General features: G+C 49.3%; 1 protein-coding gene across 2 annotated transcripts in view; it reads left to right on the top strand.

Moving 5' to 3' along the window:
* LOC144754405 (uncharacterized) overlaps positions 1-27,507 on the top strand; it is a 558,704-nt gene that overhangs the window by 404,595 nt on the left and 126,602 nt on the right. For both annotated transcript variants that reach the window (XM_078642133.1, XM_078642134.1), the window contains exon 4: positions 26,583-26,801. In XM_078642133.1, coding sequence (XP_078498259.1) covers positions 26,583-26,801 — 219 coding nt within the window. The remainder of the gene's footprint in view (positions 1-26,582; positions 26,802-27,507) is intronic.

Raw genomic sequence — 27,507 nt, 5'->3', positions numbered from 1 at the left:
AACCATTTGCGTTATAAATGCATGCTCAGTTAAAACATGTGAAGTAATGGTTTATGCTAAGAAAAAACATCACACTAAAATCGTGCGAAGTAATGGTATGCGAAGTATCGACATACATTTCCTTGACAGTAATCTACCTTAAGTACGCAGATTTTTTTTCGCATACCATTACTTTGCAAGCGTTAATACGCTTGCGATGTAACATTGCGTTCCATTACTTCCCATGCGTTGTAATGGTATGCTATCCACATCGTTGTTTGGAAAAGCATGCGCTTACATTTCCAAACAACGAGTTGCAGCACTGACGAATCTGGAAGACAAACATTACAGGAATCAGGCATGACTGAGAAGAGAGGGACCATAAGGAGAGAGAGGTAAGTGGGGCTGTGTAGTTTGTAGGGTCGTACAGGGTTGTGTTTGTGTAGTGTAGAGTGGGGGAGGGTCGTACGTGGGGCTGTGTAGTTTTTAGGGCCTTGCAGGGTTGTGTTTGTGTAGTGTAGAGTAGGGGAGGGATGTGAAGGGGGTAGTGGTTTAGGGTTTAGGGTAGTGGTGTGGTGTTTGTGTAGGGTAGTGTTTTAGGGTTTAGGGTATAGTGTTTTAGGGTTTAGGGTAGTGTTGTGGTGTAAGTGTAGTGTAGGGTAGTGTTTCAGGGTTTAGGGTAGTGTTGGGGGTCGTGCAGGTAGTGTTTCAGTGTAGGGACATGACTGGGGTTAGGGGCAGGGTCGCGCTGGGGGTAGTGTTTTAGGGTTTAGGGTAGTGTTGGGGGGTCGTGAAGTGTAGTGTTAGAGTGTAGGGTCAAGGCAGGGGGAAAGGGGCAGTTTGTGTAGGGGGTAATGTATTAGGGTTTAGGGTAGTGTAGTGGGGTGTGAGTAGTGTAGGGTACTGTAGTGTGTCAGTGTTTGGGTGATTTTAGTGCGATGTTTTTAATTAGTATTACCATTTGCATTATAAATGCATGCGCAGTTGAAACATGCAAAGTAATGGTTTATGCGAAGTAAAACAATTGCACTAAAATCGTGCAAAGTAATGGTATGCGAAGTATCAACATACATTCGTCCTTGACAGCTCGCACTCTGCAATATCATTCAAAATGATGCAGTGTAACCATGACTCATTCCCAGGGCTTTAAGTGAGCCGGGTCCCACCGGGTCTTACACCCGACAGTAATCAAAAATGGACATTGAAACGGGTCTCTTTCGCTACCTGTATTCGTTTCCTGAACTTTACAGGCGATAACTCGGAGTGATTTCTAAATAACGAATGTGAAAATCATCAAGGTTAATGCAGTCAGCGATTTAACTCCTATTTATGTTTCAAATATTTTCCTTAATCTTGCATTCTCTAAGAATGTTTGCTATTTCCTTGATGATATATTTCCATATTTGTTTTATGCAGCATATTGCTCTTGTATAGTTTGAGCTGCGTTGCCACCAGGTGGTTTGAATGGTCCCCGATTGAGTGCTCTGGAGTTGAGGCTGAAGGCAGTGAAAGTTTCTTAGTAGTGACTGCCAGTGGGTCAGAAAACTGTTCGGAATAGATTTTTATCCACTTTTTGGGCTCTCTGGGAGTGCATAATGCAATGAACATGCCTTCTAGTTGCAATTTTGATTCCATGCAAATGTATGTGAAGATGGTCCACAGTTGTAAAAATGTTGAAAATGAGATAGTAAAATATATTACAGTGCTTACTGGTGAGTCGGTCTGTTGGGTGTGTAGGGCTGTTGCGGCTCGCACAGGTAAGCGTGGTGGGGCGGTGAGGTGAGGTGGAGTGGGGCGAGGTTGGGGTAGTGGAATTTGACATACGACGGGAGAGTCAAAAGTAAATAATTAAATAAAACAGCTTAACTTGCGCTCGCCACATCGCCGACTTGGCGGGCTCAAGGTAAGTGGTTATATTTATTTATTTACTTTTCATTATCCCATTGTATATCGAATTCCACTACCACCACCCTGCTCTACCTCACCACGTTTACCTGTGTGAGCTGCCAATGGTTTGGGGGCTGGTGAAGTGCAGGAGATGCGAGGAAGTACAGTCAGGAGAGAATGAAAATAGTGTGATGAAGAGGAAAGAGCTCAGTTATTACTAGGGCTTCCGGTTGTATGGTATTTATTTTATTGACATTTTTGTCTGTATGTATCCTATTTATTTGTTTCTAATGTTATCTGTATTAATCTATAGTTACTTTGGGTTTTTTGAATAAATAAAGTTGAAACTAGTATATTTCCACATTTATGTAACCAATAAATGTACATTCATTCTTAAACGTATGAAAGCATGTACATTTTAGTATCAAGGATTTGGATATTTACTGCTGTCAAAGGATCTTTACTATAATTCCATTCTTGTTTTAACCCCTTACCTGTCAATCTGCACAGCAATTGGCAGTAGTGGCTGCTACCGGACAAGGTGGTGGAGCACGGAGGGTAGGGGAATAAAACAAATTAAAAACACTTATCTGGGTACGGCCAGCCGCTTCCTCTCCTCTTCATCTTCTTCCTGTATCGAGCCCCAGCTGCAGGGGGCACCCGGGTTCCCAGGCTTCCCTAAGCCAATCACGAAGCTGCTGACACCATGACAGCAGAGTTCTGATTTCGCTGAGCACCGTGGTTCGACACTCAGGCGGGGACTGGGAGCCTGTAAGTGTTCACCACCCAGATTGTACAATACAGCTGGTGGAAGATGTGCAAATTGTGCATGACGGTTTTGCTGGCCCAAGATGGCCGGCCAAACCGTCATGCACATTTAGAAAGTGCCACAACCCCTCACCCTGCTCTTTCAAGCCCCGCCCACTCACAATGAAACTGAGCCACTGCAGTAGTAAAAATAAAAATTATAACGTTGTGTTATTATAAATAGGTTTTTCCTTTTGAACTGCTCAGAGAGCAGTAGATTGACGCCCCTCTGCCTTAACGGAGGAGCTGCCACTGGCAAGTGGCTTGACAGTCATGACTGAAAGATTTCAGAATCTCTCAAAAAACAATCCAATTTCTGTTTTTATCAACATTTATAAATAAATTCAGTCAGGAAAGTAAATGGTTTTCTGTCCCTATTTATCTGTAAAAATCTGTAAAAACGGAAAACAGGGACCCTTAGATATAACAAATGGATGGATGCGATGTGGAGAGAAAAATGATACACCTCTAACATTGAGTGAACAAAACCGGTTTATTTTAGATGCTCTGAAGACCACTATCCGTCCCAGAGGCCTCAGTAATGTTTACGTCACAGACTCGTAATTAAAACATTTTCAATATTAATAATTTGCAATAAAATCTTTGTGAACGCCAATAGTCATGGCTGGTTTAGGTGTATGCCATTTGTTTTAATTTACATCTGGATGCAATATGAAAAATCAGAGGTTCTGATATACTTTTGAGTACCACACTATGGAGATCAAAGAAATGTAGTATATGTGTTTAAGTCACACTCTTAATTACATTGGCCATGTCCCTTTTAGAGACCCCCCCACTTTTTCATCCCACTTAAAGCCCTGCTTATACTCCTCTGTGACATCACTGAGGAAGCAGAATCACAGGTAAAGTCCCAAGACATAGCTAGGTCAAAAGACAGAGTGGGGGAAACCTAGAAGCAGATTCCTCTGCCCTTCTCTAGTCTGTCCATATCTTGGTGAAATGGTATCCATCAGCGGGGAATGCTCTTGAAAAGATTAACGCACAGGTGAGTTTATTAGTTGAAGCCTAAGGGGCTTATTTAAAGTTTACCGGATGAGTACTCCTTCACAAACTTGACGGATATCCCGTCCACCTTATTAGAAATGTTATAGGATATAATGCATTCTTGATAGGGCAACTAGGATGTCCATCATGTAGTGGCAGAGGAACCAGTGGACCAAACTCTAAATGCCGTGCTTAATTTGTAAAAGAGTGAGTGCCGGTGCTCAAAGCTCTGCGCCGATGTTCGCAGCTGGTGCTATTAAGTGTCAGCTTGCCGAATACCATGGCAGCTTAATCTTTATGCCACCTCATGCCTCTTTAGTTCACTTCCAGACACTCCCTGCTCCTTAATCTCACTCTTTCATGTTCCTGCTTTCTTCCTTTGTGACGATTTGTCTTTTTTTTCTCCTTCTTTCCACTACATGTGTTTTTCTCACTCTTGCTCTCAGTAAATGTTTGATGAGGAACTATTAGTGCTGGTCCTCACAAATGAGTGCCAGTGGGCACCACCAGCAACCACCGGCTCAAATTAAGCACTGTTTTTATCAGGCCGTACGAGTGTTGTGCGTGTTGAAGCTGCGCTTGATATTTGCAGCTTGAGCAGGTAAATTAACAGGGCACATGGGTGGTGGACATTCTGCTGGGATCTCCTCGTCTTGTCAGTCGCAGCTTTAAACTGAGACAAGTGTGTACGTTTGTTGGCCATTTGGAGTTGTCTGATATAAACAGCTTTGTTCTTGGTGACGCAGATGAACTGCATAGAAGTGTAGGTAAGTGCTCCATAAACCATAGTGGTAGGAACAAATCCTCCAGTCCAACCCTTTTATTGACCGTGGTTATTACACTGAATATCAAAGTAATATAGTATTTTGTTTCCTGAGTCGATAAATGGGAAAATTCTGTTCAAGATATCTAAATGTATATCAACCAAAACATCATCAAAGCAACTAGAAGCAACTCCACTCCTTAACATTCCTTAAAAATAGATCTATACCATGGGTACTCATAGTATGGCCCGAGGGCCGGCAGCGGCCCGGCAAGCCTTCCGTGGCGGCCCGCGGACCATGAGACATCATACCCGTGTTTTAAAAAAACGTTTTGAAAGAGTGTCTGCAAACACTGCTGGTTGCAGAGACATTCGGAGAGACTCTGCTGCTCTGTGGGGGCCGGACGATTCATTCCAGCGAGGCCAGAGTGGAGCTGCATGGGCCTAAGAGGAGTTGAAATACAGCAAAGCCCCATTCACATGCAAATGGTCTTTTTAAAGACCTGTGAAGTGCTCGGGTGGGGCTGTGTGTCTGTGCGCGCTGGGGAAGCTGGCTGGGGAAGCTGTCTCAGCCCGGTGACACACAGGCAGGGTGAGATGACAGAGGGTGACAGAGGGAGGTAGAGGGACAGAGACAGAGGGAGCGAGGGAAAGGGAGTCTGAGAAATGGAGACTGAGAAAGGGAGACAAACAAAGGGAGGAGGGCGACAGAGAGAGGAGGGCGATAGAGGGCGACAGAGAGAGGAGGGCGATAGAGGGAGACAGAGGGAAGGAGACAGAGGGAAGGAGACAGAGGGAAGGAGGGAGACGGAGGGAGGGAGACGGAGTGAGGGAAGGGGAGTGAGGGAAGGGGAGTGAGGGAAGGGGAGTGAGGGAAGGGGAGTGAGGGAGGGAGGGAGGGAGTGAGAGAAGGGGAGTGAGGGGAGGGAAGGGGAGGGACTGAGGGAAGGGGAGTGAGGGAAGGGGAGTGAGGGAAGGGGAGTGAGGGAGATATGTTAAAATCTGGATTGTGGCGTAAACATTATCGGCGCCATCTTGTCCTTTTCAGATCCATACGTGCGCGTAAGCAGCAGCCATTTTGATTGCCATGGCCTCTCTGCCCACTGCCAATAGCCTGCGCGTCTCTCCCCCTCACTCCCCGGCCTCGCAAGCATTCCTCCGCGCCCCGACAGCCCCCGGACTCTCCTGCCTGGGCCATAAACGCACCTCTAACGCGACCCTGTCTCCGAGCCACATCCCGTGCTGAACCCCCTCGCTCTTTCATCTCATTCAAAGATCAGGCCCTTTTGATAACCTCTTCCTCCCTGCCCGATTGTCCGGCCTGATCCCAGGCCATCACCTAGCCCAACAGATGCAGTTTATTGCCCCCTACAGTAGGACCTCACCTCACATCAAAGGAGCGGGGATTAATCAATGCTTTCGCACCCCGAAGATCCGACTGATCACACACATCCCCGTTCCCAGCGGAATGTCCTGCTGCGCGATAACCACCACATGCTGAGATCGGGGTGGGAACTCTACTGTAGAAGTGTGTGGGAACGGGCCTGGACCGGGGATTCCGAGGATGTCTTTTCTGTCCTTCAAAGAAACATTACGGATGCAGTGTATGTAATAAAGCCATAAACCTGTGTATAAGAGGCCAGGCCTCAGAGATGCGGTTAGAGCACCTCAAGAAGATACCCTGTTGTCTGATTTGACGTGTTCTGCTCCGTCGGAATAAACTCCTGTTTCTAGCCTTCCAGTCTCCAGCGCCTGCCTCTTTGTTTGGTAATATCGGATGGTATGAGAGGCGGCTAACGCCGGGCAAACACTGAAGGTTCTTGGTTGACATCGGCTCTACCTTTTTACAATTGGCGTCCCAAACGTGGGGCCCATCAGCGACACGTGGATCCAGTGGGAGAGGTCCCGACGACAGTGTGAACAACTGCAACGATCGGGAAGAGCTCCTGCCCGATAGACCCTCGTCTGGCAGCCGATCATCCGAACTTCACCGGTTCTGAGCAGACCTCTCTCGAGTGATCTACGGTCCTGACTGGGAACCATCAGGAGTGCCACAGCAATTACGGAGAATAGAGGACGATCAGGTGCTGGAAGCGGAAGACGAGAAACTGTCCATGCGGTCCGGGTAAGGTCGTGTAACACGACAAATTGCGAATTGATTGTTTGATTGTTTGAAAATACTAGTATTACTCATTTGATTGTTTCTAAGAGATTCTCTATTTGCAAACAAGCACAGAGTCGCAATACTCTGTTTAGTCTTTGCAGATAGTGAAGGATAGGTAACGCAGGCTTTTGCCCCCATTGTAATCCGTCGTGCCTATTTTTATCCCTCATTTGATTGATTGTTTATCCGAACATTGATCGTTCGGAATTGGTTCTCTTTGGGTTATTCTCTATTCACAAATAAGCACAGAGTCGCAATACTCTGTTTAGTCTTTGCGGATAAGGAAGGATAGGTAGTGCAGACTTTTGTCCCCTTTGTAACCCGTCATGCCTATCTTCGCCCCGTTTGTTGGTAGTTGGTTCAGCCCGGACCGCTTATTAGAGGTGAACCATCTGGTTCCACTGGAGGGCACCCCTAATAAGGACATGTTTACTAAATATGGACTAGTCACCGTGGCTTATAGTAAGCTGTGGCATAAATACACGAGAAAGGATCGGGAAAATCAGTGGCCACTGATAGGATCCTTTGATAACGATAAAATAAACGCGCTGGGAACAGCCCTTTATAACAATAAGACAACACCCACTATGCTCGATAGCTTCGGCATGTGGCGCAAAGAAACAGAACAACGGAAAAAGAGAAATGAGGTCAGGTTAGAAAAGGAATTACGCAAAGCAGCTCACCTAGCCGCTAACAAATTGAAGGAAGAAATAAAGGAAAGAGAGGAAACCAAGCTAAAACAAGATTCCGAATCATCGGGCCAGTGTCCCGTCAGGACACCCTCTTCACTTTACCCCGAACTACCTTCGAAACAGCGAACGAACGATGATTTACTACTAGGTCCCCCGATCATCTACATGCCCCCTCCATATGCCCCTTCCCAACCCTTAGCGCAGCACCAGCAACCCCCAACGACAGGCGAGAGTAGTGCCGGAGCCTCGGACCTCATGGCCTCTGCGCCGACCGAACCCCTCGCACTCAGCGCAGCGCGAGCTGCGACTTCAGATGATCCCGAAGCTGGGAGGAAAGACCCTGCGAGATCGAATAGATTAAGTAAGGATGAACGAGCTAGGATCGATAAGATTGTAAAGACACTGGTGGTGCGAAAGGAAAGTGAGGATTATGTAACGGATATGTACAATACATATGCCAATAGCCACAGACGACACTTTGTCGTACGCCTTTGTTACCACACCCTTAATGCCTACGAGGACCGATACCAAGGAAAAGGCCCTGAAAACCTAACGACTCTGTATAGGAAAGTTGATGTCGGAGATGGGGGCGAGTGTGATGTGACGAACCTCTTCACGCAAAGGCCCTGAAAACCTAACGACTCTGTATAGGAAAGTTGATGTCGGAGATGGGGGCGAGTGTGATGTGACGAACCTCTTCACGCGTACGCTTGAAGTTTTCCGCCACCTCACGGAACTGAAACCAGAGACTAACACCACGACCCCTGCAGCGACTGAAGCCAGAGTAGAAAAAATTGACACTATGATGCCCATAAAGGAGGCCGCTCCCTATTGGGTCCCCCACGAGGACAGGGAACACATGTCGATATTAACCACCAAGATGCGAGAGGGAGGGTAGTTTACAACTGGGTTTACCAACCATGGGATCGACAAGACATCCTGACTTTCCGAAAGTCCTTGCCTGATCTGCGAAAGAACCCCACAGCCTTCTATACAGAATTAGCCACCGCTTTGGGTTCGACGATTATGACCCTAGCGGATATCGATTTGTTTTTCGGGTTATGTCTGCCAGCTGATGTGTGGAAGCAAATCCGGAAAGTCGACCACCTTGAGCTGTTCGGACATACCTGGATACAACTCGGTGATGTAGACAAACAGCGAGAGCCGGGACAGAAACCTTTGAAAGCCATTTTAGACCTACCAGACAAGATCGTGCAGAAATTAAAAACCTTAGTCCCAGAAAGGAAGGTGGACTGGTCGATAGTAACGGCCTGTCGCCAGAAACCCCAGGAAGACGTATCAGAATACTTCTCCCGGTTTGAAACGGTGTTCTCCGATTACAGCGGCCAGGACATGACCACTGCAACCGGACATCACTTGTTTGTCCAGAACTATGTGAAAGGCCTGACACCAGAAGTCTCGCAGAAACTACAGACTAGCGAGAGTAGTTGGGCGGCCTCCAAGCCTGCAGCTATCCTTCAGATGGCTCAATACTATGAGCGACAAAAGAACGAGAACGATCGAGCGACTGAGAAAAAGAAAAAGGACTTGAAAGAGAGGGTGATGATTGCTCAGTTGCAAGGGGTGACTATAGGAAGGGAACAGTATAGAGGGAACTACCAGTCGAATGCTCCTAGAAATCCACCCCCTAGAGACCGCACACCTGCACCCGGCGCTCCACGAACAGACCTCGATGAGAACCAGTGTGCGTTTTGCAAAGGATTTGGCCATTGGAAGTCTCAATGTCCAGCTCTGCAAGAAACACTCAAAAATAAAGACACGAGAGACGTAGCGGGCGGGCCGAGAAATAGAGGATAGGGACAAGGGCACACAAACGACACCAACAATGACAGACCTGGCAGACCGAACACGTTTGACCGTCCCCGACAGAATCAGTGCCAACAGTCTGACTGCGACAATGCCCACGACTTTGCATAGGACTGCCAAGGGCAAGGAAGGGATCCAGTCGAGCTCTATGTTGACCAGCAAGGTCCTTATGTCACCGCTAAGGTCCTAGGTACGAAGTCTCCATTTCTGGTAGATACTGGTGCAACACGTAGTGCGTTGTCTAAACGATTGATTCCCAGGGCACCCTTGTCTGGCTCACATGTGACATCAATAGGTTTTGATGGAACGCCCTCCACTAATCCCTTGTCCACACCGATCTCTTTTAACTTGGACAATAACACCACTGACACAACGTTTTTGCTCTCCTCCAACACCCCCGACGCTATTATGGGACTTGACTTGTTGAAACATTTTCGAGCTACTATTAGGTGTTCACAAGACGGAGTTCGAGTCATTCTGTACGACAACCCGACGCTGCTCAGATCTTGTCACACACAACGCATGTTTTCCATCACTGACGCTGACTTGTCCTTACTCGACACCCTACCTCTGTACCTATGGGCAAAGACTGACTCGGACGTAGGACGCATGATGATAGACCCTGTACACATAACTGTTCGACAGGACGCAGTGCTCCCAAAACTCCCACAGTATCGGATATCGCCCGAAGGCGAGAAGGCATTGGTAAAAATCATCCAGTCCCTGGTAGACGCGGGAGTGGTAGAAGAAGTAGTTAGCAATGTTTGCAACAGCCCTATCCTACCCATTGTGAAGAAGCAGGGTGAGGGAGATGAAAAAGCGTACCGCTTCATCATCGACCTACGAGAAGTCAACAAAGTAGTCGTACCTCAGTACCCTGTAGTCTCAGACATCACCACCATTCTGACCCTGATTCCTTCCACTGCCACCACCTTCATGGTAATCGATCTCAAGAACGCATTTTTCTCCATCCCCATCCACTCAGACAGCCGATACCTTTTCGGCTTCACTTTAAAATCCCGCTCATATAGATTTTGTAGAGCACCCCAGGGCTACACTGAAAGTCCAAGCATCTACAGCCAGGCCCTCAAGAGACAGCTGGATGCAGTCCAGTTACCGGATGGAGTGGTGTTGATACAGTACGTCGATGATATCCTTTTGGCGGCCGACACCACTCAACTTGCAGTCGCGGCCACCATCCAACTCCTGCACTTCCTCGCGGAAAACGGCCACAAGGTCTCCAAGAAGAAGTTGCAATTCTGCCAACCTCAAGTCACTTACCTAGACCACCTCTTGTCCAAAGATGGGAGAAAACTCACACCCGATCGAATTCAGGCTATTCTAGAGACCCCTATCCCTAGATCCCCGAAGCAAGTCCGCTCTTTGGTAGGCCTCACCTCCTTCTGTCGACAATGGTTGCCAAATTTCAGCCTCATTGTGAAACCACTACTTTCCCTACTGGCTAAAGATGTCCCCTTCCCGCTCCCTTGGACCCCTGAATGCCAATCCTCCTTCAAGGAACTACGAGACGCCCTTTGTTCAGCACCAGTCCTAGGAACCCCTGATTATACAAAACCCTTCTCTCTCTACACCCACGGAGGATGCGCTTTGTCTGTCCTCACCCAAACCATCGGCCCCAAACAACGACCATGTGCCTATTTCTCTGCCACTCTTGACCCTGTAGCGAGAGCTTTGCCTGCCTGCCTTCGAGCAGTAGCTGCTGCTGCTGTCTCTATCCGACAAAGTGAGGGGATCGTACTCTCGAATTCCCTCACTGTACTAGTGCCCCATGCTGTTGACACCCTCCTAAACCAGACCAAGACACAACACCTGACCAGCGCACGACTGACTGGGTACGAACTGACACTGCTCGCACCTCACATCACGTTGAAACGATGCACCACACTGAACCCAGCCACCTTGTTGCCTCTGCCTGAGAATGATCCCGATGTGCCCCCTATACATGACTGTGTGACCCTCACGGACGAACAGACTAGGAGTAGAGTGGACCTTCGAGACACAGCTTTCCCAGATCCTGACGGAGAGCTATGGGTGGATGGCTCTTGCATCAAACTCACCGATGGCACCTCCTCAGCTGCGTATGCAGTCACCACAGCCCGAACTGTAGTTGAGACCGCCCGCATCACACGGAAATCTGCACAGGCAGCAGAACTGATTGCCCTCACACGAGCTTGTATCCTAGCAGCAGGGACGACAGCAAACATTTACACGGACAGCCAGTATGCCTTCGGGGTGGTGCATCATTTTGGGCTCCTGTGGAAGGAAAGGGGATTCCTGACCTCACACGGCGCCCCCATCCTACACGGAGATCTAGTCTCCGCTCTGACTGAAGCAGTTCTCCTTCCCAAACGACTTGCTGTGATCAAATGTCAGGCACACAAAAGGGTGACAGATATCGTCGGACAGGGGAATGCACTGGCGGACATCACCGCCCGGACGACAGCAGAGAATAGGACGACAACACGCATATACGTGACCAGGTCACAAACAGAAAAATGGAAGGACGCTAGGGAGACCATTAGGGACATCCAGATAGCCAGTGCACCACACGAATTGACTGAATGGGCACGGGTGGGACTGAAGGACGATGAAGGCTGCTGCCGGACAAAAGACACTAACAAATGGTTGCTACCCAATTCATACTTGATCCCTATACTGACCATGGCTCACTCCCCTGCACACATAGGAGCAGCCCCTATGGCTGAACTTGTCTCCCGAGTGTGGCATAACGACAAAATTACAGACTCAGCCAAACGTATTGTCCAACAATGCCTAGTTTGTCTGCAACACAACCCTGGGAAAGGAACTGTCGTACCCCGAGGAGGATTTGGGGTCCCCAACCACCCATTTGAAGTCCTACAGATGGACTATATTCAGTTAGAGAGATGTCAAGGACTGAAGTATGTACTTGTTGTTGTATGTGCTTTTAGCAAATGGGTGGAAGCCTACCAGACGCGTGACAACACTGCCATTGCCACTGCAAAAGTACTACTGAAAGAGTTCTTCCCTCACTACGGCCTTTGCCGTATTTTATGGAGTGACAATGGCCCCCATTTCATAGCCGAGGTTATCCAGCTTATCCTGAAAGGATTAGGGGTACGACAGAAATTCCACGCAGTTTTTCACCCCCAATCTGCTGGACTGGTCGAGCGGCACAATGCCACATTAAAACTAAAACTGGCGAAAATAGTGGCTACCACAGGACTAAAATGGCCAGACGCTCTTCCCCTGGCATTGCTGTCAATGCGTTCCACCCTCACCAAACACCACTTGACCCCTTACGAGGTCGTTTTCGGCCGGCCCATGAGTATCTGGTCTGCACCCAAACCGACATCTATTCACGACGTCCCGGACGTCCTAATGTCTGACTATCTGTATAACCTAACTAAAACACTGTCTGTTATTCATCATCAGGTGCTGCAGGCCATCCCCAATGCTTCCAGGGGCCCGGACATACCATCCAGCCTGGAGATTTCGTCCTAATTCGGAACTTCCAGCGGGAGAAGAGTCTGGAACCCCGCTGGACGGGCCCCTGGCAAGTCTTGATCACCACCCGAACAGCTCTTCGAGTGGAGGGGAAGCGAAATTGGCTGCATGCACATCATTGCAAGAAAATCTCTCTGACCCTGACGTCGACCGAAGACGTGACCACCCAAGAAGAGCTCCTGAACAAAGACCGACCATCCCTGAGCTGCTACCCTGAGACAGAGACACTCGAATTGGCGAAATTCCCTGATCCCACTGTGCCATCCAGAGAAGGGTATAACCTGCGACGAAAGAAGGGAGCTTCGGCTAAGCAGACCACTGACTAAGTTACAATTCTCAGACTGGTGGCCTAACACTACTAAGGCTGCCAGGAGAGAAGCCCAACGAAGTTTGTGGTTCTGCCCACTACCGAGCACCTTGAAGATGATGGAAGCGCCCGATACGAAGATGATGGAAGCAACCGGACATCCGAAGACCCACTACAGAAACCCGAAAACTGACAGATTGCACAGCTCAACGACTATTGCTCTTCTTATCGCTCTTCTCTTTTGCCTCCTCCTCATGACTACCTTCTGGATCGTGGAAGAGAACGCACCGGCTCATAAGACATTTCTGACGACTGCACAGCCTACCACCATGAAAGAACACTACCTGGTCTCTCTTTCACCTCAAATCCAAGAAAGGCGTAAGGAGTTCTGGAACAACTCCTTCGTACAGTTGCTGCACCAACACAACCTTGCTGCCAATGCCACGAATTGCTGGATCTGTGGGTTGATACCACATGCCACCGGACATTCCATCCCCTTCATCCCTTCACCTTACTCTGTTCATGGTTCCTGCCTTGCTTGGCTGATCCTCTTGCAAGAGAGCTACAGAGACAATGCCACTTCCAGCGGAACTATGTCGCACTTTTATCATGGGGTCTGGCTGAACAAAACCGGAAGAACTGCTGCTCCCTTCTGCCCTCTATCCTCCAATGCTTCTGTTCACATGGACATCCCCGCCAAAGAAAGGGTAGAGATGCAAGTATTCAACAATCCAGCCAGACCCACCTTCTTCTACCTCCGGAAACGAACGGCTGCCACCCTGACTGTGGTCCTATCTGTCGTCAATGTCTCGGGCCTTGTATGCATCACAGGCCATGGGACACAACTGGTGGGCCACAGCGCTTGCCGCATCACCAGAACTTTGGACTCAACCGACCCACCCTCTTTTGTCACCTCTCCAAACATGTACTTAGTCTGTGGTACAAAAGCCTACACCTGGCTCCCAAAGGGCTGGGGAGGTACCTGCTACATTGCCTTCATCCTTCCTCCGACCTATGTGGGTCCGGCAAACCATCACCGACAAAAACGAGCAAAGGACATTGAGCAGGCCGACTCCACTGGAGCACAATTCTTGGATGCAATAAAGGGACTTGTTCCACTTTGGGGTCCGATGGCGAACAGTCGTGCCATTCGGCATTTGTCCCAGGCAGTCGAAACAATGATGAACATTACAGCTGGTAACCTCACAAACAATACAGCCGAGCTTCAGGCGGTCCGTCTGGTGGCTCTTCAAAACCGCCTTGTTCTAGATGTGGTTCTGGCGGACCGTGGAGGAGCATGCCGTATCATCGAGTCCAGCTGTTGTACCTACATACCAGACAATTCGCCCTCCGTCTACAAAGCCATTGAACACCTCCACAGACTCTCCTAAGAAGTTCATCAGGAACAAGACGGATGGTCACTTGGGAGTTGGTTCTGGAGTGCTGTAAAAGACGGGATGGAGGTTGTTCATGATCGTACTGATACCAATCGTCGTAATATGTGGACTCTGCCTGGGTATTCAATGCTTGCCACCTCTGTGCTCACTGTTTGCTAACTGTATTTGCCCTAAGACTCCGAACTTCGAAGCTGAACGTATGAAAGCTTTGTATGATATCGAAATACGTAATATAATGGGGATAGACATAAATTGACAAGTTGGCTAGATATGTTGAAAAGGCAGGACTGTTAAAATCTGGATTGTGGCGTAAACATTATCGGCGCCATCTTGTCCTTTTCAGATCCATACGTGCGCGTAAGCAGCAGCCATTTTGATTGCCATGGCCTCTCTGCCCACTGCCAATAGCCTGCGCGTCTCTCCCCCTCACTCCCCGGCCTCGCAAGCATTCCCCCGCACCCCGACAGCCCCCGGTCTCTCCTGCCTGGGCCATAAACGCACCTCTAACGCGACCCTGTCGCCGAGCCACATCCCGTGCTGAACCCCCTCGCTCTTTCATCTCATTCAAAGAACAGGCCCTTTTGATAACCTCTTCCTCCCTGCCCGATTGTCCGGCCTGATCCCAGGCCATCACCTAGCCCAACAGATGCAGTTTATTGCCCCCTACAGTAGGACCTCACCTCACATCAAAGGAGCGGGGATTAATCAATGCTTTCGCACCCCGAAGATCCGACTGATCACACACATCCCCGTTCCCAGCGGAATGTCCTGCTGCGCGATAACCACCACATGCTGAGATCGGGGTGGGAACTCTACTGTAGAAGTGTGTGGGAACGGGCCTGGACCGGGGATTCCGAGGATGTCTTTTCTGTCCTTCAAAGAAACATTACGGATGCAGTGTATGTAATAAAGCCATAAACCTGTGTATAAGAGGCCAGGCCTCAGAGATGCGGTTAGAGCACCTCGAGAAGATACCCTGTTGTCTGATTTGACGTGTTCTGCTCCGTCGGAATAAACTCCTGTTTCTAGCCTTCCAGTCTCCAGCGCCTGCCTCTTTGTTTGGTAATATCGGATGGTATGAGAGGCGGCTAACGCCGGGCAAACACTGAAGGTTCTTGGTTGACATCGGGTCTACCTTTTTACAATTAGGGACGGGGAGTGAGGGAGGGAGTGAGAGAAGGGGAGTGAGGGGAGGGAAGGAAGTTAGGGAAGGGAGTGAGGGGAGGGGAGGGAAGGGGAGGGAGTGAGCGAAGGGGACTGAGGGAAGAGGAGGGAAGGGGAGTGAGGGAAGGGGAGTGAGGGAAGGAGAGTGAGGGAGGGTGTGAGGGAAGGGGAGTGAGGGAAGGGGAGTGAGGGAAGGGGAGTGAGGGAAGGGGAGTGAGGGAAGGGGAGTGAGGGAAGGGGAGGGAGGGGGAGTGAGGGAGGGGGAGTGAGGGAAGGGGAGTGAGGGAGGGGGTGTGAGGGAAGGGGAGTGAGGGAAGGGGAGTGAGGGAAGGGGTGTGAGGGAAGGGGTGTGAGGGAAGGGGTGTGAGGGAGGGTGTGAGGGAGATAGGGACAGGGAGTGAGGGAAGGGAGTGAGGGAAGGGAGTGAGGGAAGAGGATGGAGTGAGGGAAGGGGGGTGAGAGAAGGGGAGTGAGGGAAGGGGAGTGAGGGAGTTAGGGAAGGGGAGTGAGGGAGGGGGAGTGAGGGAGGGGGAGTGAGGGAGGGGGAGTGAGGGAGGGTGTGAGGGAGATAGGGAAGGGGAGTGAGGGAAGGGGAGTGAGGGAGTTAGGGAAGGGGAGTGAGGCAGGGGGAGTGAGGGAGGGGGAGTGAGGGAGGGGGAGTGAGGGAGGGTGTGAGGGAGATAGGGAAGGGGAGTGAGGAAAGGGAGTGAAGGGAGTGAGGGAAGGGAGTGAGGGAAGGGAATGAGGGAAGGGGAGTGAGTGAGGTGAGGGGAGTGAGTGAGGGGAGTGAGTGAGGGGAGGGAGTGAGGGAAGGGGAGTGAGGGAAGGGGAGTGAGGGAAGGGGAGTGAGGGAAGGGGAGTGAGGGAAGGGGAGTGAGGGAAGGGGAGTGAGGGAGGGGGAGTGAGGGAAGGGGAGTGAGGGAAGGGGAGAGAGGGAAGGGGAGAGAGGGAAGGGGAGAGAGGGAGAGAGGGAAGGGGAGTGAGGGAGAGAGGGAAGGGGAGTGAGGGAGGGGGTGAGGAAGTGAGGGAGGGGGAGGGAGGGAAGGGGAGTGAGGGAAGAGGAGTGAGGGTGAGGGAGGGAAGGGGAGTGAGGGAAGGGGAGTGAGGGAAGGGGAGTGAGGGAAGGGGAGTGAGGGAAGGAGAGGGAGGGAGAGGGTGAGGGAGTGAGACAATCAGAGGGAGTGAGACAGAGGGAGACAGGGAGGGAGATAGAGGGATGGAGGGAGGGAGGGAGGCATAGATAGATAGATAGATAGATAGATAGATAGATAGATAGATAGATAGATAGATGCCGGGTATGGTAGCTCAGTTGATGGAGGCGTCCGGTGCAGGGACCTGTGTTCAACCTCATGGTCACAGTTTTTTTTGTTGCTCTAGCCCCGCCCCCTCCCCCACTGACCCCGCCCCCACCGGTGCGGCCCTGAGACACAAACCACACTGTAAATTTGTCCCCCGAGAGAAAGTTTGTGAGTACCCATGATCTATACCCACAGTAAATGAAGACCAAAGGATACGCTCTCTAACCATAAGCATGTGCCCCATATTAGACTGAATCTCCTTCATTCTCTCGTTGAGACCGAGTAATCCTTTCTGATGTTGTGAAATACGACAACTCTTCGCTACTTTTCTACACTTCAATTTTTGTACTCTACCATGTTTGCAGTATGATTTTATTCCCTGCAGCACCAACAGTTTAGTGAATGAATCGTAATTGGAATTATCCATGTAATAGTTCTTCGGTCACATTTGACATTCACTGTATACTAGTCGACTATGTTATTTTCTGAGGGCGATCAAACAGTTTCTGTAAACATTTTTCTTTTAATCATTTCCTTCAAAGACCAGAGGTGACATACACCTTTTGCTGTGACAGTCTACCGTGCCATTTTTGGCTTTTGGAATACTATTCAAAAGTGTAGTTCACTAAAATGGGGATATATTTCAATCAAAATCGAGGTACCATGCTTTCAAAGACTACTGAAATGGATCCACGGTGCTTTGGTGGAGTAGTTTGTATAAACATATAGATTGTATTCTTTTGCAGAAGGTTGTTAAATTGGATAGAAGTCAACGTGGGAAGAAACATTCGCAACTGATTTATTCCAAGAGAACAGCGCACAACGCCCCCTGGTAGCTGTCCTAGGCTTCAGCTGCCACATCTGGAGTCTGGAATACCACACTAGAAGCACCAGAGATAGGTTTCTATGCTAGAACATTCAATAAAGAGAAAAACTTCCCCAATACAAAACCAACCCATAACATAAGTGTATGATGGCAACACAGTATTCAGATTAAGATAATCCCAAAGGCTAGAAAGGCAGAATTCATATGCAGATCTTCATTACCGAATTGGGATTATCGGCCCTCCCTCAAGCATGTCTCCTATTTTAAGAATATCTCTGTTTATCCAATAGTCAAGATAACTTTCACCTTAGTTTTATGAGACAGTTACAACAAATCACAAAGAATGTAGGGTTCTGAAGATTTTGAGTCCATACCTTTTAATCTACAAATTATTTTTCTTCTTTTTTGGAAGAATTAGATATTCATTTGGAGTAGGTGGTAACATGTAAGCCATTGAAAACTGACGATTACCCAGTCACCCTCCTGTCAGACCTCCTGCTTCATTTAGATTATGGGTGAACCTATGGATGTAGGACATTGGAGTTACATACAACCGTGGGGGTTACAAGGTGTAGGACCCCCTCCCGGTGATTGTCACGCGTCTTCTGCCCCCCCTTGGTGAGCCCCCACCTTTGTTTTAGGACGTGCGCTCTGGGGTTATGAGAGGACAAGTTGCACCTTTTCCCCACTCATCGTTCAGTTAAAAAACCAGTGCATTCTGGGACATGTAGTCTTGTCTCAATGCTCCTGACACGTTAAGCGAGGGTTTGTAAGTGGAAAGCTCTGGCGGTCACTATGGAGGGGCAGGAATTCCATGTAGAGGGGACGGACTCGCCTGTGATCCTGGCCAAGCCCGAGGATCTGTGCGGTTTAAAGACCCACAGCATCACTGCTGCTGTCTTGAGCTTGCTTTGTGCCACTCCTATTTTCAGTCTAAAGCGTGAAGGATGCTGGAACTTGTAGTTCTAAACCTTCTCCCCACTATAAAGGGAGCGTTTGCGGGGCACAGACAGCAAGGGTCTCATGCGGCTGGGGCGCGCCTCAAAGGAAGGGGGCCCGGCATGAAGGAGTACACGTATGAACGGGCCCCGCCCCGTACCCTGGTATTGGGGGGGGGGGTTCTTGTGTTTACGGGATGTAGAGCCTGGTGATGGAAGGGCTCTGAATACTCCACGAGGAGCTGTGAAGGGGAGGATAGCGCTGACACGAGGCGTCTGTACAGGGGAGGAGGGGGCAGGGGTACCGGCACAAAGGTGAGGCTGTGCTTCACACCCAGAGCGGGCTGAGAGGCCTCTAGGAGCTGGGTCTGTGACACCCCCCTGCATCCTCCCCTCCTCCCTGGCCCCAGCGCTGCAGCCATGCACAAGGGGCTTACTCACCTGAAGTCATTCTCGCACGATAGGAGAATCTGGCACCGCCCACGCCTTGAAAACCCGGCCTGCCTCCCGGAGGCGCTTTTATACCTCTGGGCCGGGCCGAGCCGGAGGGCTCAAGGGAGCATGAGCTCAGGTCTGCAATGCCTGGGGCCTCGGGGGCAGGGCAGAGTCAGAGCGGGGGGGGCAGGAGTGTCTGCCCCAACATTAGACAGGCGCGGGAGGGCTGGGCAGGGTCAGTGCGGGGGGCAGGGCTGTCAGCAGGGGCGGCCTTAGGCATGAGCAAGCTGGGCACCTGCACAGGGCCACCAAACCCCAGGGGCCACCACGCCAATATATAACCTTAATATGATAATCCTCTGAGGATGGATACATATTTGCGTGGCGGCCCCTGGCAGGGATTTGGCGGCCTCTGGTTCTGTTCCGCTTCCAAACACCCTGACCCCCCCCCCCTCTTCACTGGCCTCTGTGCTCCGCCCCGCCCTGACCGCCTCTTCCAGGGCCCCCTACCTACGCTCCCTGCCCAGGGCCGCCATGAGCCTAGAGCCGCCCCTGCTGTCAGCCCCTACATTACAGACACAGGAGGGCTGGGGAAGAGTCAGTGCGGGGGGGCAGGACTGTCTGGCCCAACATCACAGATACGGGAGGGCCTGGCACAGTCAGTGCTGGGGCAGAGTCAGTGCAGGGGGGGGGGCAAGGAAAAGAAAGGAGGAGGGGTCTGAGGATGAAAGGCAGCAGAGAAGGGGGTTCAGGGCAGCAATGAAGAGAGGAAGGAAGAAAGAATGTCAGAGAGCAAATGTGCAAACGGGAAGGAAGCCACGCATGAAACTGACGCCGGAGAGGAGGGAATGGGATAGGCCTTATGGCAATCTCTTCATCAATGGGTTACAAACCCAAATCCATACGGAGGGGGACTAAGGGGTGCTACGAGGGAGGCCCACTAATTGCCTCATGAAACTATATTCTATTTTCATGAGGTTAGTGGGCCTACAGTGCCCCCACAGTTCAGCCCCATATAAGGTAGCCCCCCTGGCCTGGGCTTTGTATATTTCAATAACAGGGGCAGCTGGCTTGAACGTAGCTGTTCTATGCATTTTCATGATCCCCCCCCCAGTGTCTGTGTTAACTTCAGACTTAACTTGGCCAGTTGGGATTCCCACTCGAGATGTTCTGATAGTGTAATACCCAGGTACTCAAATGTCCTCACTCTCTCCAGCGGTGTACCCTCTAGCGAGGGATTTGGACGGGTAGTTTTAGGGGGATTGAAGATCATAAATTTGGTCTTGGTTAAATTGATCTCCAAGCCCCTCAAGTTGCAAAATTCTGCAAACCCATCCAAAGTGTGTTGTATGCCCGTTGATGTTTTGGACAGCAACAAAGTGTCGTCCGCAAACATCAACGCAGGCACCCTCCCTGAGGCTAGCCTTGGTGCATCGCTATCTTTGACACTAATTAGATGTTCAATGAGCTCGTTGATGTAAAGACAGAATAGGGTAGGGGCAAGCACGCACCCCTGTCGTACCCCCTTTTTGACAGGGAAGCGTGCAGAGAGTTCCCCATATTTTCCACATCTTACTTGGGCATAGGTCCCTGAGTGTAGCCTCACTATCGCATCAAGGAGGTAAGGTGGAATCCCACGGTCGCATAATACTTTCCACAGTTTTTCCCTGGGAACTAAGTCAAAGGCAGACTTCAGGTCGACGAATATGAGATAGAGGCTGCCACCCTCTATACTCACCGTCTTCCAGTAAAGCAGCAGAAGTCTAAATATGTGGTCGACTGTTGATATACTCGACCTGAAGCCTGCCTGATAAGGACTTAGTATCTCCATCTCCTCAATCCAACCCTGTGTTCTATCCAGAATGACCCGTTGCATACGTTTTTGGGTAGTATCTATTAGGCTGATAGGCCTATAATTAGAGGGTTGGAAGGGGCAACTTTTTTGTGTATGGGGACTATCTCGGCCCCACGCCAGGTGTCCGGGGGATCCATGCCCTTCAAGAAGGCATTAAACAGGGCACACAAATACGGGGCCCAAATTTTCGGCTCTGTCTGAAAGAGATCCCTCGGTAACTTGTCTATGCCCGGTGCTTTGTTAGGTTGTAATTTAGCGATGGCACTTTCTACTTCACTCAGGGTAATCTCCCATGCACCTTCCAATCGATACTCATGGAAGGGATTCAGAGAGACAATTGGAGCACCCACTTCACTCTGGTCAGCGTACAGTGCCCCAAAGTGTGCTTCCCAGACTTCGGGCGCTATGTTAGGATCTAGGGCAGGTCGCCCTCCCCTATCCCCAGAACTTATTATTGTCCAAAATGCTTTTAGATCTTTATCATTCAGGGCAATCCTAAGGGCTTCCCACTTCTCCACTTCCCAATTTTTCTTTTCCATTTTAATAGTCCACTTATACCTTGCCCTACACTGCTTAATTGCTAACCTATCCTTTACCTTCACTGCGTTTAACAGGTCCAGTTTAGCTTTACGGCAACTTGCATTAAACCAAGGATACTTGGAGTCATTATTTTCCCTTGGCTTTCCCACCGGGTAAAATATGTCGAGCAATTTTGTCATTAGCTGCTCATGGATTTTTAGGGGCCTGTCTTGGATCCCTGTTTGGAGGTGGTCTCTTCCTACCTCCCCCATTTCAATTAATAATGGTAATGCCTGCTGATATATATTAGCCAGTTTAGGTAGGTATTTGTAAATATGGCACTATCTCACTCTCCGCCTATTGTTGGGTAATGTTAGTGCACTTTGCTCTCTATTAGGCGCTGGTAGGGGTTTAGACAGACCCATACTCCCTGCTTTTAAGGTAATTACTAAAGCATTATGGTCGCTATCTTGCCTCTGCTCTATGTAGAAGTCGAGGACCATATTCCACATTCTAGTTTCAACCAGGGTGTAATCAAGCAGCGAGTTCTGCCCCTCTCTATTAAACGTGAGCTGGCCCGGTCTATCAGATTTGGTCCTCCCATTGCATGCACTCAATGAGAGTGCCAGGGTAAGGGAGTTAAGTTGCAAGACCAGTGGCGTCCAAGCTTTAACTGGAGGAATCTGTGGATCCGGTATCGACCAATACTGATCCTCCTCATCGGGCTCATCTAGAGTTGAATCAATAAGAGGCTCGAACTGGCAATTAAAATCGCCTCCTATAATCAGTAGGACTGCTTGGTCCAAAGTTGGTATAAGTTGGCCCAAATCCTCTACAGCACTCGATTCTTGCCCATTATGCACAAGTCTGGAATAAACATTAATTAGGGCTATTTGTACCCTTGAGACAAGTGTTAACACATTGCACGTCGTCGGTATTAGATGGAATCTGCTCGGCTTTAACGCCAAGGTGTGTGCCCACCCAAATGGTTAAACCACCTGACGGTCTCCCCCTACCCTTCATAGTGGCCAAGATGTTAAAGGAAGCAAAACCTACTCTCTGGTATTCTTCCTGGGCCCACGTCTCCTGGAATAAGCAGACATCATACTTGTCTACAAAACATCCCCAGTCAGGGCATGGCAATTTGTTCTTAATTCCAGCCAGATTCCACAACAGTATTAGAATACTATCTCCCTGTATTCTGGCTCTCCACTGTACCTCACTGCCCCTATCACCCAGGGCCAGCGTCTCGTCGGGATTCATTCCTAAGGGATTGCCATCTGCCCCAGCCAATTCTCCAGTGGAGTCCCTGCGAGCTGCTAAAGATAATGCATCGAGGGCTCCACCTTCCTCTGTAGTCCTTAATGGTGAACCAGAAGATGGAGTACCCTCTGCACAACTCCCCCCAACTGAAGGGGGCCCACACAAATCCACTATTGCCCTCTGTGTCTGCCACGATTTTGGAGTTTTCCCTATCCTGGTGCGCCCCTCCCAGTCAGTCCACCTCCTCCAGACATTCATACCTATTGTTCACCCTGATGTTGAATTGGGGGTACCTACTATATAGGTTCCATCCCGTTTTTTGCAATATCGGTGCTACACTGTCAGTTAGTATTTTGTGTTGCTGAGGATAGAAGTAATCTAGGGATCGAAGACTAATACCCGTTGGGGCATTCTGCTGGTTAGTTGGAGTGTGGAGTAGATTTCTAACAGAATTAGGACTTTTAAAGTTGATGATAATGCACTCCCCTGGTTCTAGTTTCCTGTGTGTTCCCACTCACCCTACTCTTCGCACCATAATTATTTCTCCTGCTCTGGCATGCTCAAAGTGTTTATATCTTGCATTAAATTTTTTTAATTTGCGCCCCCCAACGCAAGTCGTTGTAACGACTTGCGTTGTTACAACCGCGTTGTAATGGAACGTGTTGTAAAAGTGTGCATCGTAATGACGTACATCCGGTGGATGAAGAGTATCTCCACTGGCGGGTTGGTGTATAACCTCTTCAGGATCATGCCCTATGCTATTATCCTCCATGAGCACATTCTCACCACAAGGCTTTTTTTTTCCTGGGGCCAGCCTCAGCGATGGACTTGCGTTTACCATTCTTGGGGGCAGTTATGCCTGATCTTCCCTTTCGCAAGACTTTTTTAGGGAAAGTATCCTGGGTGGGTGTCTTAATTTGTAAAACCTCTGATGGTTGTGGCGTAACTACTGGTGTGAGTGGATCCGGTGTTTGTATGAATATATTCGGAGTGAGTGACAACCTCCGCTCTGTTCATTCTATTTCTGTATTGACCACACCAATCTCCCTCTGTAACATTTTGTCTATCGATGTGTGTGGCAATGGAGGAACAGGAACAGTTTTGTTTCTGATTGGGCCCACCCTTTTCCCCATTTTTCCACTCCCTAACTCTTAATCCGTAAAACCAGTTTAACCACGAAGGTAGATAGAAGTGCACTACCCAATGTAACTTATAACTTTTTTTTCCCCTTCTACCCACGATACAGCAGTCCACAGTTTTTAGCGTGACGCCCCGCCGTCCAGAATTTTGTTTTATGGCCAAAATGTCAGTGTTAAACAAGAGGAATCCATTAAGTAATGGGTCAACGGTGTCCCTACTATGGTTAGGAACACGTTAGGTGTTTTTGGGTACCCCTCACACACCAACAGGCCCCTTGGTGTCATGCTTCATCATCGGGGTCATCGTATCCCTCTACGGGATACGGCGTGCTGCGACCAACGATTACGTGGGAGCACTTCTTGACTATGTGTGGTGTATTGTGAGGGATTTTTATGTGAGTGCTGTGGTGGGGTTTAGGATAGTGAGTGGGGTTCTTTAAAAAGCACCTGACTCGTGGGGTAGCAAAAAAACTTTAATTGGCCCCCGAGCTGGTACTAGTAAAAAGTAAGTGAGGAGGTAATGGCGTAGTTTATGTGCGCCACCTCCTATGTGTGTGTCAACATGTTTCTGCGGAGCCGGCGTAAGGGGCAGCGAAGAGGGATTCTCCTCATAGACCCGTAGCAAGGAAGCCCGGGTAACCCCTACGTTAAATACGGTCTCATGGAGTAACAAACTCCTAATTAAACAGTCAGCTAAATAGCGGTTGTTAAGTAGGTACATTGGTATGCCTTCACTTGTAAATATCACTTTTTTGAAATATTCAAAAGACGCGATTAGAAAAACGTGAGTATGTTGGGGATTTGTGTACCCCAGTCCTGAAGAAGATGTTTTTACATCGAAACATGTTGACACACACATAGGAGGTGGCGCACATAAACTACGCCATTACCTCCTCACTTACTTTTTACTAGTACCAGCTCGGGGGCCAATTAAAGTTTTTTTGCTACCCCACGAGTCAGGTGCTTTTTAAAGAACCCCACTCACTATCCTAAACCCCACCACAGCACTCACATAAAAATCCCTCACAATACACCACACATAGTCAAGAAGTGCTCCCACGTAATCGTTGGTCGCAGCACGCCGCATCCCGTAGAGGGATACGATGACCCCGATGATGAAGCATGACACCAAGGGGCCTGTTGGTGTGTGAGGGGTACCCACAAACACCTAACGTGTTCCTAACCATAGTAGGGACACCGTTGACCCATTACTTAATGGATTCCTCTTGTTTATAAATGTAACTCGGGGAGAACGAATCAATTTCTAGGTAATATTCTCTCTCTCCTTCTTTTGTTTGAAATCAAAATGTCAGTGTCACATAGCTAATAAAGTCTTAGGCCCTCTTGACCTTATAACACTCCGTCGGGCCCACTAGTTGCTGTCACTGAGTCTATAACTCCAAGTCTATGTGGGTGTGGGGGGCAGGAGGCTTACCCGCTCTTTTTTCTTCTCCTTGCACACGTTGGTGTCCACTGCCCAGGGGGGTGTCCCAGCCCAGCCTCTTCCGGCCTCTGACGGGCGCGGGTGGGCCCGCCCTTGGCCCGGGCTTTGCCCAGGCACGCCCGCGCGTCCGGCGCTGCAGGAGCCTACAAGTGTTTTTTAAGCGCTTCCTGGCTCTTTCGCTATGACGCGGTGGTATGTGTCAGTGAGGGACTGTGGGAGGTGTAGTCCGCTATCGATGAAATGGCGGCACAGTGTTGCGGAGGATTGGTCGTTGCAGTCCCCTCGGGACTGTTCTCTCAGGCAGGCAGGGCAGGTGGCAAAAGGAGCTTCACGGGGGTGATCTTTGACTATGATAGATTTGGCAGAAGATGTTTTTCCTGTCTTATTTATAAGGTTGTATATTACTTTGAGCCACTGCTGCAAGGTCGATCGGAGTAGTTGTCATGAATACCATGTAGTCTGGCGAGCATCCTGCTCTCAAAAGGACTGTAGCACAGATCTCCCATAACTCAGTGTTAATCACGATTCCCCCTCTGATGAAGACCATAACAGATGTTAATGCCCCACAAAGGAATCAAATGCTTCGTTAGGGGAAAAAACAACCCCTTTACAATGAGACTATGGCTTGCTCTGTGCTGTCTGCATGTCTGGCAGTGCTCAGGAAGACTACGCATCCTGCCTCTTGAAGAACTGAAGGACTAAACTCTGTAATGTGACTTCAGTCCCAAAGCTGCCAGTTTGCACTGCACGTTCAAGCAGGCTTGTCTCTCTGCCTCAGACTGAGAAGCCGAAATCCCTTGTCCTTTCTTTATTTTGTATGTTTACATGTAGTTTTTTTTTCTTCTTAATAGATTGCATACTATGCTGACGGGAACTGAATATAGTGTGTATGTATAAACTACAAATTCACGTTTTAAAAGGGCGATAAATACCTTTACGATCAGGTCGAAAGATGATAACCAAGACGACACGTGGGAAAGGTTGAAAGTAAGAAACGCAAGAGCGCGAGCCGGGTTCACCAGGTGCTTATACCTGGGAGGCAGCCCTTGGGGAGGGGGTCCCCTGCCCGCCGTCGCCATGGAGACCATTGTCTGATGCTTGAGGCAGGCAGGTAGGCAGGCCAGAGCTGGTACTTTAATTGCTTTATATTTTTAAACTAAGATCCCAGCTGGGACATGATAGCTCACGGAGCCGCGAATTATGGCGAAGGGTGAATAGAACCTACTCTGATTCTGTGAGATGTTTGGAGCGAGGCATGCGCGCGATCCCCGTTTTGATTCAGTGTGGTCCATGATGTGCGTGTAGTCTTAACCTCCCCCTTCTCTACGGTCTCTCAACTAACACTGCCTGTGTTTTTTTCCTGCAGGAGGGGACGTGGCCCAGTTTGAGCGGGACTTCCTTGATGCTCACAATGCATACCGGAGCCAGCACAACGTGCCCCCTCTGCAACTCAGCCGGGATCTGTGCCGCTCAGCCCAGGCGTGGGCCGACAAACTGCTGTCCATCCGCACCCTGGAGCACAGCGGGGGCGACCATGGCGAGAACCTCTTCTACAAGTTCAGCTCCAGCGCTCGTGAGATGCCAGGTAAGGAGACGTTTCCCTGTGTGTTGTATGACTAGTACATTCGAAGCAGGAACTGCAATAGAGCAGGACAAAAAGGACTTCCTGTAATGCCACAGGTGCATGCTGGCCCTGCCCTGTGCTCCCACATTTGTTCCAGACAACAGTACCGAACATCTGCCACAGATGTTTAGAGCTGTGTGTCGACTTTATACCATAGTGGCACTTCCTTTTCAGAGGGGGCTCCCTGGAGCTCGGGTTTTGTGATGAGAAATTAAAAAAGGTTCTGAATTTTAATGAGGTTTACCTTTTTTTCCCTCATGTTTCTTTATTATGTTATGCACAGCGTTTTTTTTTAAAGATGGGTGTTTTTAAACAGGTGCGAACAAAAACCGAAGAGGCAGTGTTAGGCACATTTCTTAAGTGAGTTAAACTATATTGAGTTGAGTACCCTCACCTACACTTTAATACAACAGTGACGTTTCTCCCAGGTATTTACTGATCGTGAAGTGGGCATTCCTCCATAAGGGCTCCGAGGGCATGGAACCCCAGATGAAATTGGGGCAGATGTATGAAGCTCAAATGGGTTCGCAAACACCGAATTTGCGAACTCATTTTCGCTAAATGGTATGTATGTAGCAAATTTCCGATTCCTTATTTTGCGATTGCATTTAAGGAATCGCAAATTTTGCGAATCCTTAAATGCAATGTATGAAGCACCCAAGTGGTG

The sequence above is a fragment of the Lissotriton helveticus genome, chromosome 5_1 (assembly GCF_964261635.1).
Source record: "Lissotriton helveticus chromosome 5_1, aLisHel1.1, whole genome shotgun sequence".
Taxonomy (NCBI): domain Eukaryota; kingdom Metazoa; phylum Chordata; class Amphibia; order Caudata; family Salamandridae; genus Lissotriton; species Lissotriton helveticus.
This window is presented reverse-complemented; position numbering and strand designations above follow the sequence as displayed.